The sequence below is a fragment of the Rhamphochromis sp. 'chilingali' genome (genome assembly GCF_963969265.1).
Source record: "Rhamphochromis sp. 'chilingali' genome assembly, chromosome: 4".
NCBI lineage: Eukaryota > Metazoa > Chordata > Actinopteri > Cichliformes > Cichlidae > Rhamphochromis > Rhamphochromis sp. 'chilingali'.
This window is the reverse complement of record NC_137948.1, coordinates 43,901,474-43,916,777: the sequence shown is the minus strand read 5'-3', so window position 1 is coordinate 43,916,777 and position 15,304 is coordinate 43,901,474. Positions and strand designations below refer to the sequence as shown.

General features: G+C 47.5%; 1 protein-coding gene across 1 annotated transcript in view; it reads left to right on the top strand.

Moving 5' to 3' along the window:
* The window catches only part of zdhhc5a (zDHHC palmitoyltransferase 5a), a 32,355-nt gene that overhangs the window by 15,287 nt on the left and 1,764 nt on the right, over window positions 1–15,304 (top strand). Inside the window, exons 2-10 of the mRNA XM_080879991.1 lie at window positions 2,123–2,244; window positions 3,417–3,574; window positions 6,397–6,569; window positions 6,942–7,044; window positions 7,456–7,547; window positions 7,809–7,935; window positions 10,863–10,971; window positions 11,758–11,867; window positions 13,245–14,353. Coding sequence (XP_080736117.1) covers window positions 2,123–2,244; window positions 3,417–3,574; window positions 6,397–6,569; window positions 6,942–7,044; window positions 7,456–7,547; window positions 7,809–7,935; window positions 10,863–10,971; window positions 11,758–11,867; window positions 13,245–14,353 — 2,103 coding nt within the window. The remainder of the gene's footprint in view (window positions 1–2,122; window positions 2,245–3,416; window positions 3,575–6,396; window positions 6,570–6,941; window positions 7,045–7,455; window positions 7,548–7,808; window positions 7,936–10,862; window positions 10,972–11,757; window positions 11,868–13,244; window positions 14,354–15,304) is intronic.

The following is a 15,304-nucleotide window of genomic DNA, read 5'->3' as shown; positions in this document are numbered from 1 at the left end:
GACTCGTCAGTTTTAGCCCAAAATAAATGTAAGTAGCCCGAAAAAAAAAGAGAGCAATTTTTTGATTGATGTTTTGTTTCCGTTACAATATTATACTTTAATGTATAATATTGTAACGGAAACAAAACATCAATCAAAAATAGTTTAAACACAAATTACAACATTGTATAAAAATTACAATCATCAACTCAAACACTTGGTTCTAATTGAACAGAAGTTTCTATGAACTTGTAAGAACTGTGTAGGACATGAATCAGTCTGTGTCAGATCCTGAATCTGACATTTCCACTGAAGTCACGGTAAGAGACAAGTGGAACCAAGATCGAGGCCGTTTGCTTTTTGAAGTTTGCACAGACTGCTGCATTGTGCCAGTGGTCGTTCACTCTTTGCAACATAGTACGCTGTTCTAAACAGATTTTCAGGTTTATTTTTAGTTTGTTATTTGCAATTGGTGTTTGTTCTGGGAAAGATATTGCAGACTGAGCAATAATGCATTTCTTGCATTTCTCATGGGTTCTAATGGGGGCCTTTCTTAACTCATTCACTGCCATTGACGTCTATAGCCGTCAATTGCAGTGTATGAGTCAATGGGTTTAACTCATTCACTGCCAATGGCTGGCAGTGAATGAGTTAAAATAACTGGTCCCAGTAACAAAGGCGCTTGTCAGTTCAGAAATCGAGAGAAAACCAACAACACACCCGGCAGAACATTATGTTATTTACACGGGTGCACATAAGTGGTCCGCATGTGCGCATTCGCTGTCAAAATAAAAGACGCGCACCAGATAAGAAGTTGCAGCGCGCGTTTGCGTCCATATAAAAGGCTGTTTTTGTCCTAGAGTGGGATTTTCACGGCACATTCTGCACCACATCTCTGTGCGTTCATCATTTGTTTGAAGCCAGCTCACCTCCTGCAACCACTTTTCCGAGAATACCTGCTTCTTTTGTGGTTTGGACTCCTTCTGACATTTCTTTGGAGGTGGAGGAACATCACAGTAATTGCTTAAAGGAGCTTCTTGACATCTTTAAGAGTTCTAAACAAATGTCTGTCCTCCTCCAGAAAATCTTATGTACGCAAACACGCGTTGCAACTTCTTATCTTTTTTATTTTGACAGCGAATGCACACCTGCGGACCACTTATGTGCAGCCCTGGTTATTTAGCTCGTCATATTGCAGCCACAGAAATTCTTTTGTCCATGAAACCATAAAGCTGCACTTTCTTTTTGCCTCATAGTCTGATTTGTCATAACTTCTCCGTTTTGTGGTAAGCTTTTCTTTGGCTGTCACTTCTTCACCCCGACCTGTCTTATTTGGCTCAGCAGAACTAAAATATAAATCCTGCTGCTTTTACACACGGACTCACATAAGCTCAGCGATTCTCTGCGCGATCAACCTCTCACATGTTTAAGCTGCGGGAGATTTCACTTGTCATGTTTGCATAGTAAGCTAACGATTGATAAGACGATGTCAGAGGAATTGGTGCACAAATTATCATCACTCACAGATCAGTGCTGATTGCAAAGTGAAAGCAAAAAAACAAGCGCAAATTCAAACGCGACTTCAATATGTCACATATTGACAGTGGCTCACCGATGCCAATGACATAATTACCCAGCTACATTTCTGAAAGAATGCAAAAGCATTGACATATATTTTTCCTTCCTACGATAGGCCAACGGGCAGGGCAGAGATAGATTTTGGTAGCCCGACTGGAAAAATCGCTAGCCCCGGGACATCGGGCTAGCGATTTTGCGAGCCCTGACATGTTGAAAGTGAGTGGGAAGAAGTAAACACTTATTTAATCCCACCCCTTTGCCATGAGTTATCAGTTAATATTTAGTCAGCTTCCTTACTGATATAATCTGTAATTAAAATAGTGAACATCTATCTATCGATCGATCCCTGCAGGAGCACACCAGGGTGCTGTTCTGATAGATCCAAGAATAGACAAATAGTGGAAGTTAGCAGAACAGCTCCTTTATAAACATTTTCCTTAGAAAACACATGGTGCTGCAGCTTTGCTACAAAGACCGCAGCCTCACGTTTAACGACACTCAGCTCTAACAGTTCTGTAATGCATTTGTTTGGACATCTCCAACGTGAGGCTTGGTCTTGTTTCAGGTGTCCGTGGCTTTCAGAGCGTTTCTCAGTGGCCATCCCCATCTACAATGGCATCATCTTCCTCTTTGTTTTGGCTAACTTCTGTATGGCCACATTCATGGACCCTGGCATCTTCCCCCGAGGTGAGTGCACGGATGGTTGAATGAATGCCTTTAATGCTGGGTGTCACCAAACAGGTAAGTTGTGTCGAACAGGCAGGACTTGGATGAAGTGATGGATTAAAGCTGCAGAGCGCAGCAGCACCTCAGTGAGGCGCGCTGCACAGGAAGCGTGCCGCGGCTCAGTCGTTGGGATGTCTCATTGTGGTGTGAGGTCTGTTCATACTATTGAGATAGATACAGTGGAGCTGTGAAGTTTAGCAGCAGGCATCATTTAAGGTCGCGTGTTCATTTTAATCCGATTCTCCTCATGTAAAGTAAGCTTTGACACGGTTTTTAGGTTTGATTAGTTGTTATCATTTAGATCATTATGGTGAACACAACAACAGCTAACAGATAAAATAATGTAATTATTACGGAACATAAACATTATGAGTTTTGGATAACGTGTGTTGTTAGTTATACTAAACATTTTAAAACTGGCCTCACAGCTGGCTACAAAAACCGTTCGTGTTGTCCACATCTGCATGCGGTCGCCTCGCCCCGTCGTCCACGCTGCTGTTCTGGATTTGACTCTTTATTTGGTGGGATTAGCTCTCCACACTGTGGATTCTCTGCTAGGATCCCCACAGTTCAGAACTTCCGTCCACCCAGTTGTCCATGCGTTCAGTCACACGCTCTGCTTTTTTATTTAACTGCAGTCCTCTGTGTTTTTAGCTAGCTATCTCTGGCTCATGTCAGAGCAGCCTCTTATCAGAATGTGTGTTCCTAGGCAACCCAACACCAGTGAATTTACATTATATTTTACATTCATTTCTGTTTTGTTTTTTATTTCTTTTGATCTGAGTCTGAGGTGAAAAGTCTGACACGAAATATGAGATGATGAGGTTTCAGTGTAGTCACAGGATTGTTAAAATACCGAGGGGTCAGAGGGCCCTTTGTTTGACTGACACGGAGAGGCGACCCGTGACCCTTTCCACACGACTGGCTTGTTTGAAACTGTAAAAAACAGTTGCTATGAAAGAGTAAATAGTTTCTACAGACTGAAACCTTCTTTGTAGTCCATCATTTGAACGTGGACGCCTACGGTCAAACTCGGGTGGACTGAGTGGGCAGCTGCGAGCTTTGGCACTTTCACTGTCTCACTTTTGACCAATAGATCGTCAGTTTTAGGATTGTGTGTGTTCTCTGTGCAGCCGAGGAGGACGAGGACAAAGAAGACGATTTCCGCGCTCCACTGTACAAGACGGTGGAGATCAGAGGGATCCAGGTCAGGATGAAGTGGTGTTCAACCTGCCGCTTCTACAGGCCGCCACGCTGCTCCCACTGTTCTGTCTGTGACAACTGTGTTGAGGTGTGTTTGACTTTTTACATTTACTCATTTATTCTTCATATGAACAGTCTGAATGTTGCACGCTGAGTAAGCCTGCACTATAAACAGCCCAGTTTGATCTGAAACAGTCTGAATCATTGTATGCGTCTGTGGTTAGTGAGCCGTGTCCACAACACACGTGCTCTGTGATTTTCACACTTTCAAACCCTCGCCCGGCTGGTTTTGGCATGTGGTTATCATCATTGTTATAAATCTTTAGATGTGTTTAGAAGATGTAACTCAAGGACATGTCTTTGCTCTGCAGCTGTCCTGTTAGTGTATGATGGAAGGAGGAGTGTCAGTGTTGATGGGTGCAAACGAGTTGGACAGCCTGTAGTCGTCCTTTGAATAACACGGTACTCCAGCTCAAGCACGACCTGTAACAGGAGTTTACTGCAGTTTTGGACCTGAAAATGTTTCAGTATCTACTCCTTACTTACACTCCTTCCACTGGGCACGTGTGTAGCCAAACTGTAGCTGATGCTAAGCCAGTGAAAATGGTCTTGATGGGCCTCTCAGGCTACATACGTGTTTGCTAATGGTTTCCACAGAATGGCTGCCTCGTGTCCATCATCAGGCAAGACAGCAGTGACGCACCTCTATCTGTTCGCTGTCTCAGAGACATGACTCTAAACTCAGTGCACAATCTTAAATGGCCTGATATGTTCACACTGCAGCCTTCTACTGCAGAGGACAAGCTGAAGATGATGATGGCACCTCTCGTGCCGATTGCAGTTTAAATATTTAGAGGTGTCATTGCAGGTGTGTCAACATGACGTTTGAGCCGAGTTTAAGTTCTTAAGTAACTGTGTGTGGAACAGAACCTGACGACGAATAGGCTTTAAAAGCCAGGAAACATTATTTGGGCACACCGGTGTGATGTGCTGACTACCTAAATCCACCGATCGACTCCTCTCTGAGCGTCAGCTACATGTTTTTCCCCCATTGGCAGAGAGCTGCAGTGAAACATGCAGCTAGCAGCGTTCCACGTTAAGCCAGCACTCACTGTCTCTTTCTCCAGTTACAGTGACAAACAGGAGAAAATCACACTGTCCTTAATCCAGTAAAGAACTGGTTGCCAGGCCAAAATCAAATATGGCTGACCTTGGGATTGTGTGCTCTGTGCAATATGTCTGTGAAGGTTCTCAGTCATCCAGCTCATCACAGTCTAAGGTCTGTGGGAGTAACTCACCAAGAGGGAAACTCAATTTTCAAGGATGCCAATGTTCACATTTTGGACAGATGGTTTGAAAGAGGAGTGAAAGAAGCATCTATGTCCACTGTGAGCGACCATCTTTGAACAGAGGCGGGGCTTACGACACCAACTGTCTGCCATCTATAATCCAGTGGTGAGATCCTTCCCAGACGCCTTAACGCCCACTCACATCCTGGGCCATCTGACCTCAGGAAATCACATGATAGGGTGGGGCCAGGTTTCACAATGACCTCATCCGAAACCTTGGCTGATTGTGACCTACACCTGCTTTCACACCTTAGCTCGTGTGATTAGGTAGAGGATCACCAGGGGTCCTTTTGTCCCTCTGTGGGGGGAAACTCCCACAGGGTTTAAATCTGGGACTCTCCACCATTTGACCCTCGAACTGAAGAAGCTTCTCGGATGAGAGGTGAAACGTCTTCAAGCAACTTAAAGAAGTCCAGACGCTTTTCTTTGCAAGCTCCTTAGTAGGGATGGGTATCGTTTAGGTTTTATCTGCTGCCAAACCGGTACTTTTGAAACGGTGCCGGTGCTCAAACTGGTGCTTAAAGAATGGAGAGCACAAACTTTGTCCAAAAAGCTCTCGTGTTTTTATTTTTAGCAGTCTCTTTTTTTCTGCAAAATGATAAGCACGGTCCAGCCCCACGCACGGGCGATCCGCGCTAACTCGCTAAGGGAGATTTACCACACCCACAGTAGATGTGCTCTTTTAAAAAAACGCTATGCGTCGCCAGGTGTTTCATCAGATTCGAGGTGTTGCCTCCTTTGACAGTATCACAGTATCAGCTTAAAGCACTTGTTGCTGCTGAGTTTGCATCTTTTGCTGTGAAGTACAGCCAGACTTTGACCGCTTCACCTTGGGCGTTTTTAATCTGTAGCTCTGCTCTAAAAGAACGTACGTACCTGGGCCCGCCTACTACGCTTGCAGAGGTAAAATGATTGGCTGGAATCCAAAGTGTATGACATCTCAGGGGAAATAAAGCAGCGAAATGTGCGCTGCTTTTCGGTCTGGTTACTACCGTTTATGTCAGAACCATAATGGCACCGGATACCGGTACCCATCCCTACTCCTTAGTGCTCTGTGTGAGTGTGCATGTGTAACCCAGGAAGTGGCATGCTGCCAACAGACAGTCAGTCGTTTACAGGGTTTCCATGATAGAGCACTGGCAGTCCGTCCCAGGCTCTGTTCTGCATTTGTCTGAATCTATTTGAATGTTCCAGGTTCAAAGGTAATCTGCGTTGCTCATCTGCAGCAGTCCAGGTGTTGGATCCGTGTTTGTATCAGCAGATGACCAAAGATCTCTGATCTCAGGACTAAACAGTTGTTGATATTGTGACCTTCCTCTGAACATGCAGTTGTACAATATTTCAAGCCTCTTCTCTTGGGATCACATGGGAGAGTTGTAATCAGAGTATTCTGGTGAAAGTATGTCACATTCCCAACCTGCAGATGACAGTTCTGTGTATCTGTTGAGGACTTAATGAGGTTAGACAGGAAAGGTGGTGCATGGAAATAATGCTTCTTAATGGCTGCATTCCTATTTCAGCCTCCTCTGACGGTGTCTTAAATGTCCCCCTGACTCTGCAGGACTTCGACCATCATTGTCCGTGGGTGAACAACTGCATCGGCAGGAGAAACTACCGCTACTTCTTTCTCTTCCTGCTGTCTCTGACAGCCCACATCATGGCTGTGTTTGGCTTTGGGCTGCTCTTCATCCTCTACCATCGGCAGAACATTGACCGCCTGCACGCCATTGTCACGTATCCTTTCATGTCTCGTGGATCTGGTACTCTCATCTGGTTTTACATTGCTGAGTTACTGTCAGGTTGTTTAAATGAGGCACTCTTTTTTTTTTTTTTTTTTTCCCCCACTGTGGCGTGGGAAGATTTCACGTAGCTTCCTAAGAAAAGATGGTCCAACCCCACCCAATCTGATCTTTGAATGAGAATGAAAACACACGATATAAACGCACGAATCTGCATAAACTGGCCTAGGACAGGAGTACATTCTGGCTTTGCTCGCCCCACACACACCACATGTTGTTTTGTCCATCACTGCTCTCCATAGGCCTTGATCTGTTGAATGTAATGTTTAAGATGCTAAGGTCCTTGACCCCCCACCCGTGCTCTCAGGCTCGCAGTAATGTGTGTCGCAGGCCTGTTCTTCATCCCTGTCGCTGGCCTCACTGGCTTCCACATAGTCCTTGTGGCTAGAGGCAGGACGACCAACGAACAAGTAAGTAGAAGTCAGTGTTGCACACATGTACACCAGGAACCCAGGAGTTAGCTCATTCAGTTCAGGTCAGTCTTATTTATATAGTGCCAATTTGTAACAACGGTTGTTTAAAGACACTTTATATTAGGTAGAGATCACAGACAGAGAACCCCAAATATCAGACAACCCCACGGTGACAGTGGCAAGGAAAAACGTCCTCTTTGGCCCTTCCACTGTGCACTGTGGCATAGGGAAGGATGTTTGTTTTCCTGGCAGAGAGACGGTGGTTATCCTTCAAACGGTCCTCACGTCCTACTGAGTGCATTAATTTGAAAGTGGATACAGGTTAACAGCCATTTAACCCCACCCCCCACCCCCCTCCCCGCATTGTTATATTCTCCATGTAAGTTTTTGTGACGTGTCTGTCTCCAGGTAACGGGGAAGTTCAGAGGAGGTGTTAACCCTTTCACCAATGGCTGTTGGAAGAATGTCTCTCATGTCCTCTGCAGCTCACAGGCACCCAGGTCCGTTCTTTGTTTCCCCTTTTTATTGGACTCTCTTGTCGAGTGTCGAGAGCATTACCCTGTAGCTCATCCTGTTTTTAAAATGAATTTCTTAAAACTGGCCACTGAATAGTGTAATAACAGAAACAGCTGGTGAGAAACTAAACAATCTGTGAGCTGTTGCTTTGGTGTTAGTGTTGAAAGTGATCAGATGTAGGATTAAGAGGAATTTGGATTTGATACCAATCATTAGCACTGTACTGATGTGAATGCTCTCCGCAGGTATCTGGGCAGGAGAAAGTGTGCACAGAGTGTGAGTCTGCAGCCTCCTTTTCTTCGGCCACAGCTGACAGAGGCCCAGCTGGCTGCAAAGATACTGGACAATGGCATACAGGGAGATCTGCACAGGGTAAGAGGTGCAGCAAAGGTGCTCGTGAAGCTAACGTGCCACAAACTGTGCTGTGCTGGCTGCTTCAGCCTGCCGGTAATAAACAAGGGTTATGCAAGGGAGCTGTGCTTCTCATTCAAATCTGCACTTGATAAGTTTGCATATAGGCAGGTCCAGATGGCAGCGAGAGCTCTAAAAGCTGTTTGAAATTCAACAGGCAGAAATCCTGTAAGGTCACAGCAGTAAAAACCCAACCACATCCATCAGGCTGCGTGCTGCAGAGCTAAGGATGCAAAAACGGGGTCCTATTTATTGAGTTTGGGTTTTTATTGTTTGCTGCACCTTTTTCTTGGTGTTGTTTGTATTTTATCTTGTTTCTGTTTAGTTTTGTTTTTGTGTTGCTGTAAGAAACTGCTAAAGACCTGCAAGTATTGTACTTGTTAGGAAATGGATGGAATAATTTGTTCTAGTCGCAGGTGGATGATTGATTTTGTAATCGTACGTAAACGTATATCAGAGCTGTGGCCATGGCTTGGACGCAGAAACGCTGTCACTGCTGACAGACCTGGGAGACCAAAACTGAGGATGTCTGACAGACGCCCCAGTCAGCAAGATCTTCAACTTACACCTCAGGCAGAGGTTCTCCTCAGGGAGACACGGAGTCCGAGTGGACCATGCTCCACACCTCTTGCTTAGGCTACTGAAAGGAATGGGGCCTGCACGATCCTCGGTGCTTCTCGTGGCGGCAGTGCCAGAACCAGATGGTGAATACTGGAGGTGAAGTGAGCCGTCAGGCTGAAGGAGGAATCTTATTGGGAGTCCACAGGCAGCTGACAGGTACTGGCAGGCCAAGTGGAGTGTGGCTCTAGCCATTCAACATTGTCACAGACCCTTTCATAGTTTTTATAGAGTGTCTGGGCATAGTCAAGCGGTCTCCACAGTGTTGGCTGCAAGATTTTATCTTTGCTTCTTGCGGAGGATGAGGTTCCTTTGGCCTCCTTTGACCTCCAGTTTGCACTGGAGTCGTTTGTTGCTGAGTGTAAAGTGGAGGGAATGACAGCAGGAACCTCCAAGTCCAAGACCATGGTTCTCAGCCACTAAAGACTGGAGCGCCCACTCCAGGTCAGGGATGAGTTACTGCCCCAGGTGGAGGAGTTCAAGTATCTCGAGGGGAGAGTGCATGCAAGGTTTACAGACAGATTGGGGCGGTGTCTTCAGTGATGGAGATGCTGTACCAATCTGTTGTGGTGAAGCGAGAGATGAGCATGAAAGGGAAGCTGTCAATTTAGCACAGCCTCTGTTTAGTGACCGAAAGAATGAGGTTGTGGATCAGAGTGTCAGGAATTAGTTTCCCTTCAAGGCTACGTCCACACGTGCCCGGCGTAAACAGCATTTTCGGTCACGGAAAACGGAGATTTCTAAAAACTCCGGCCAGGGTGGATATTTTCTAAAACTCAGTTTTTGCGTTTATGTGTGGACGAGAAAAACGGAGAAAACGCAGCGTCAAAGGTGTGCGCCTTTTGTGACATCACACTGTGCGCCACGTTATTGTTTCGGTGAAATGAATTTCTACAATACTGTTACTGTTAATTCTACTCTCTGCAGTGTTTAAATGCTTACATATACACACAGTTACTGTCCCTCCACACATACGACTCGGTTCTGCTTCTATGCCGCAGCTTTGCTTACTTTTTCCCACCGAGGCTTCTAGACTTCTGATTGGCCAACATTTCTGCACGGTTAGGAATCTAGCGCCACCTGCTGCTTTGGCATGTTCATAGCAGCGTTTTCCTTCATTTCTGCCTTTATGTGTGGACGGGATTATTTTTTAAGATGAAAACGGAAAATCGCCGTTTTCAAAAATACCCGTGTACGAGTGGACGTAGCCTGAGAGTCGCTGCTCCTCTACATGGAAAGGAGCCAGCTGAGGTTATTCGGACTTCTGACTAGGATGCCTCCTGGGTGAGGTATTCCAGGCATGTCCTACTAAGAGGAGGCCTTGCTGTAGAGAATATATCACTTGGCTGGCTTGGAAACATCTCAGTGTCCTCCTGGATGAGCTAGAGGAGGTGGCTGGTGAGGGAAGGCTGAGTTTCTCTGCTGCTGTTGCCCCGTGACCCAAACCCGGATAAGCAGCAGGAGATGGATGAATAATTTGTTCTTTCACACAGTCTTTGACCTTTGGCTCTGCCTGTGTTACAGTCAGGAACATTTTCATTTAAGTTGCACATGGACAAAGTTTACATAAAGTTTCTTACAGCCTCACACCTACAGATGGGTACTGATAAGATTTTCACGATTCCGACTCATCATGGTCACTAAACGCACAGTAATGGCAGGTTTGTAATAAGGCAGATCGGGCTAACATAATATGCACTGTTGTTGATTATTTACCTGCCGCATTAACGGGAGAGGACGTGCAAACGTTACCGCTGCTGCTGGGTTGAGATTCACGAGTCCAGAATTAAAAACACGACATTCATTTAAGGTCATCGCGTGTTTTGTGAGCAAATGCTTTTGCATATTCGTAGTGTTTCCTCCCTTACATGAAATATCTGCTTTGCAAGTATTGCAAGTTGCCCTGTTGTCATCCGTTCTCGTGAAGTATAACCAAACTTTTGAGCGTTTGAGCCGCTGTGTTTCCTGCCAGGTAAATGATGCTCCACAACGTGGTGACGTCATTCGGGGCGACTGGAGCCGATAAGGGAATCGTTTGCAAAAATGGCAAACAATCCCAAGGAATTGAAACAGTGGGAACCGGTTCTCAACAAGAACCGGGTTTCGATGCCCATCCCTACTCACACCACCCAGCAAAAGTCCATCTGGGTGTGACCCCAGGCTTCTTTCTACTTTTCTGTTCGGATTTGGTCACAGAATGTCTGTATTTCACCAACAGATGGGTAATTCTGTCACTTTCTGTCTCTAATGCTCGCATTTCTTCTTTCCAGTCAAAGTCCAGTCTGGAAATGATGGAGAGCCAGTCCTGTGACGCTGAGCCACCACCACCTCCTAAACCAGAGCTCCGCTACCCAGGAATTACCAGAGGAAACACAGAGGGTGATTGGCTCTTACTCTCTCTGCTGCAGTTTGTCTGCTTCCTGTTCAACATATAGTTTCATACAAAGGTTTGAGAACCCACACTCAAAGGACTTAATATTTATCCTCATCGGGAGGCTTGTGGTTAGCACTGGTGCCTCACACCACGAGGGTCCTGGGTTCGAATCCCTGTGGCTGCGTGGATACACTGTCATGGAGGAGATTACGTTAATTGGTGATTTTGGATGTGGAGGTGAGTGGCTGTCTGTCTGTGTTGACAGCTGGGATGGGCTCCAGTATCCCCAGCTCCCTGCCAGTACTGTGAACATTTAGAGTCCCACAAGCAGCAGAGGGTTGCTTGTGGGATACTATGTCTTACTTCATAGTATCATTAAAAACAGCAGCTGTGTTGCACTAATATGATGAAATCTCTGAATTCATCGTCAGAGGTTTGAGCTTTGAAACGAGCGCTGGTGACAGCGTCTCTGTAAATGAACAGAAGGTTAAAAACGAGGAGAAGGATCCTAAACGCACCTCACGAAGACCTCACACACCTCTGATCCAAGAATATTGGACAATGTTTCAAAGCAGCGCATGCAGGACACCCCAAGACCTTTTGCAGAAGGACGGACTAAAGTCTCACAAAACCTGAAGGGCTGTTAGCTGTCAGAAGAAGCGGTGCTAGTATCATCATGCAGGGTGTCCAAACATAAAACTCTGCATTCACTATAGCTCTTCTATGCTAATGGTGCTCAGTGCACATGAAGGAGATTCTGTGCTCATCTTGTTTCTCTTTCCACCCTCCAGAGTGCAGTTTGCTGAACAAGGCCCCTCCCACTCCCACTATGTACAAATACAGGCCCACGTACAGCCCTGGCAAGAACCACACGGCGCTCACACATGCTTACGCCAACCAGGTAACGCACGCAGAATGCAAGAGTGTGTGCTACGTGTCAGGTTGGACCTCCACTCGTCCCTGCTTCTGCTTCTTTGATCATTTTTTAATCTAACATCTCCATTTCTGTTTTGGTTTTTATTTTTCTTTCTCCTTTTGATTTCCTGTCGGCCATCTTGGTTTGGTTTCTCAGTGGCTTTCTGTTGATCAGTAAGTGATTGTGCTGAAAGCAGTTTCCTCCTCTTATCTTCCTTTTAACTTGTTTCCTGTCTCCTTCTGTTTGCACTGGACGTGGCTGAAATACTGTAATGAAACCACTGAAAACAGACTTCACGACTCCGTCTCAGCAGCGTTCTTTGAACACAGTGAGATATGAACGTGAAGCAATCAGGACTGCCATAAATACACTGGTTCTGCTCAGTATTTGTGCCCCTGTCTGGTCCATATCACTCCTCAGTTTCTTTGTTAGTTCTTCCTGGTTAGATTTGTGCCTTGTAGCCCTTTTCCATTGCCTGGGGTCCCAAGTGATCTGAAAATGTGATGTCAGCAGACCGCATGCCAACGATTGGCCAGTCGGGACATCACTCGACACGTCATGAGAGAAACTGCCACCATTTTTAAAGCACAGCAGTGGGGAAATGCAGAGTGTGACACACATTGAGCCTTGACGTGTTCCTTTGTCGTGGTGTTCATGTCGCATACAAATGTCATCACAAGATCTGTGGCTACACCGACCCCCCCGCGCGTTGGGTGGCAGTCGTAATAGTTTGAGTCACATCGACATGATCCAAGTAGGTACTAATGGAAAAGGGCTTTGAGTGACTGTGGCTGTAGCTCTGTACGATTCCTCTTTAGTGTTTAAGCATCAGTGTCAATACAGCGAACGCCATCATTTCACCATCTCAGACATTCTGACTGACATGTTACTGAAACAGGCAGAGCGCAGGAAGCTCCAAATACAGCGCACAATAGCAGGATCCAGAGAGTCTGAACACTGGCATGGTTATAATGAACATTATGATGATGGAGCTGCCGAGTTCATCTGGACAGTCAGGGTTGTACAAAGAGCAGTTTGGTAAATGTGCTGGTTCTTTTAATGCTTTTTCACTCGATTCGAGCACTTGGAGCACTCTCTTAGCCTAACGTGCACACACACACTCTGATGGATACACTGAGATACTTGTGAAAGCACAGGCCAACCACCGGCCTTCTGCTCAGATGACCCACCCCTGACTAATCACCGTTGGTTAGGGGTGGCTGTTGTGTCAGGCTGTCACCGCTAGAGTGCAGTATGACTTTAATCTTCCCTCATGTGCTGAGCTTCTTCTTGTTTCTTTTTCCTCCCTCCGCCTCCCTTCACCTTCCCTCTTCTCTCTCCTCTTCCCTCTGGCTCCTCCAGCTAAGTCGAGGGGAGAGCGTCGGCAGTGCCAGGGACTCTTCCTCCTCCACCTCTTCCCTCCTCCAGGCCAGCCAGCAGCCTGGTTTCCGCTCGCAGCCCAGCCTGGATCGGAGGGAAACGTCGTCTGAAAGAGGGGGAGGAGGAGGGGAGAGGAGGGAGGTGGGGCGAGAGGGAGGAGGAGGAGGAGGCGGCGGCATTCCTGGCTATTCTCTGGGCGGGCGCTCCTACCCCTCCTTCTCTGACCCCACCGTCCTGTCTGCAGTGGCGTCGCGATCTTCCAGCTCCACGCACACCTCGGCGGGCACCGTCCACGTCTCAGAGGCCACCACCACCTCCGCCAGCTTCAAGAGCTTAGCCAATCAGACACCCCCGCCCCACCACCCGTCTCGCAACGGGAGCCTGTCTTACGACAGCTTGCTAGCAGGCGGCGATGAGTTTGACAAAGCAGTGGGCGTGAGCTCGGTGGCCCCCGACGTCTCCGGTGGGAGACCCTGCACGCCAGCGGCGGGTGGTGGCTACAGCTCCCCCTTCCTGTCGTCACAGCAGAGAGAGGATGAGATGCAGTCCCAGTCCACCCAGTCACCCCACCACCACCACCGTTCCTCTCACCACCACCACCCCTTCCTCCATCACTCCTCATCCTCCACGTCTTCCTCCCCACCGCCTCCACCAGAGAGGGAGCGCCTGCTGGGCGAGCCCCACCTACCTGCAGCGCCTGCCGGTCAAACCTCTGCTCCACCGCCCCCACACCACCACCACCACCATCACCATCACCACCACCACTCCCACCACCACCATCATCACTCCTCGTCCTCTTCCTCCACCTCTCGTCCTCCACGCTTTGCTGCCCCTCACGCAGGGCCCCACCACGCCTACCCCTATCGCACCCGTTCGACCGACACGCCTCTGGGCTCCTCCTCCACCACGCATCCTCCCCGCTCCCCACACCCCCCACCTCTGGGCAAGTCGCTCTCCTATTCAAGTGCAGCCGCCGCCGAAATGCAGTACCGGCTGGTCCGCAAGGCCTCGGCGTCGGCCGGAGCAAACGCAGCGGGGGTAGGAGGAGGTGGAGGCGGAGGGATGGGAGGAGGAGGAATCCAAGTGCCGAAGTGAGTATGAGTTTGAGCTTTTGTCGGGACGATTGGTTTGACACTGAAAAAGCGCCTGCTCGCCTGAAACCTGACTACCTGATTGACTGCTCCTCCTGCTCCTGCTCCTCCTCTTCCCTTCTCTCTTCCTCCTCCTCATCCTGCCAGACTTCCTGTGAGTTTCTCATTCTTCTCCCTTTGCTCGTCTTCCATCCATCTGTTGTGCGTTGTTTGTTGTCTTGTGCGTTATTGCTACTGTCTGTTTGGTCACCATGATTTGACGTGCAGTGATGATGACTTTAATCAAACTGAGGAGCCCAGTGTTTGTGGGAGAAGCTTTTTACTGCTCCTCGGTTTAACCGCACAGGAAGTGAAATCTGAAGGAAGCGTGAGTAGCAGCACAGTTTTGCTGTTAAACTGAGGCTCAGTCTGACCGCTGCATGATGGCGTTTTCAGTTTGTCTGTCCCGTCTCTCATTCCTGTTCTTTTCCGTCCTGCTCGCTGTGTTGTGTACACGTACTCCACCCCTGTGTACTGCCAAGGTGTTTCTGTAGCTACGATTATTAAAGGGAAGTGAAAAGCATGATTCACCGTCCACAAACTACTGACCTCTGTGTACTAAAGCTAGCTTTGGTAGCCCTGGTTTGGGTTGACCTGATGTGAACTATAGCATCGACATGGCTGAGGGTAGCACCGCCCACCGCCAGTATTTTCATACACAGGACCAATCAGCGTAAACACTTTTTATTGTCACCATCAGTAACACAACAGCCCAACTGTGTGTCCATGTTCCCTCTGGAACTACGCACGCCGTAACTACGTCCACTCTGACTCGCCAAATTCTTTCTCACCGATCAAAGCGATCCAGTCATTCCTTCATCTCCAGTGTTCAACATGAAATGTGTTCAGCTCTAAATGTAGTAAATGGTGACATCCATCCAAATGTAGCCGCGCTTCAGTGATGAAATTAGC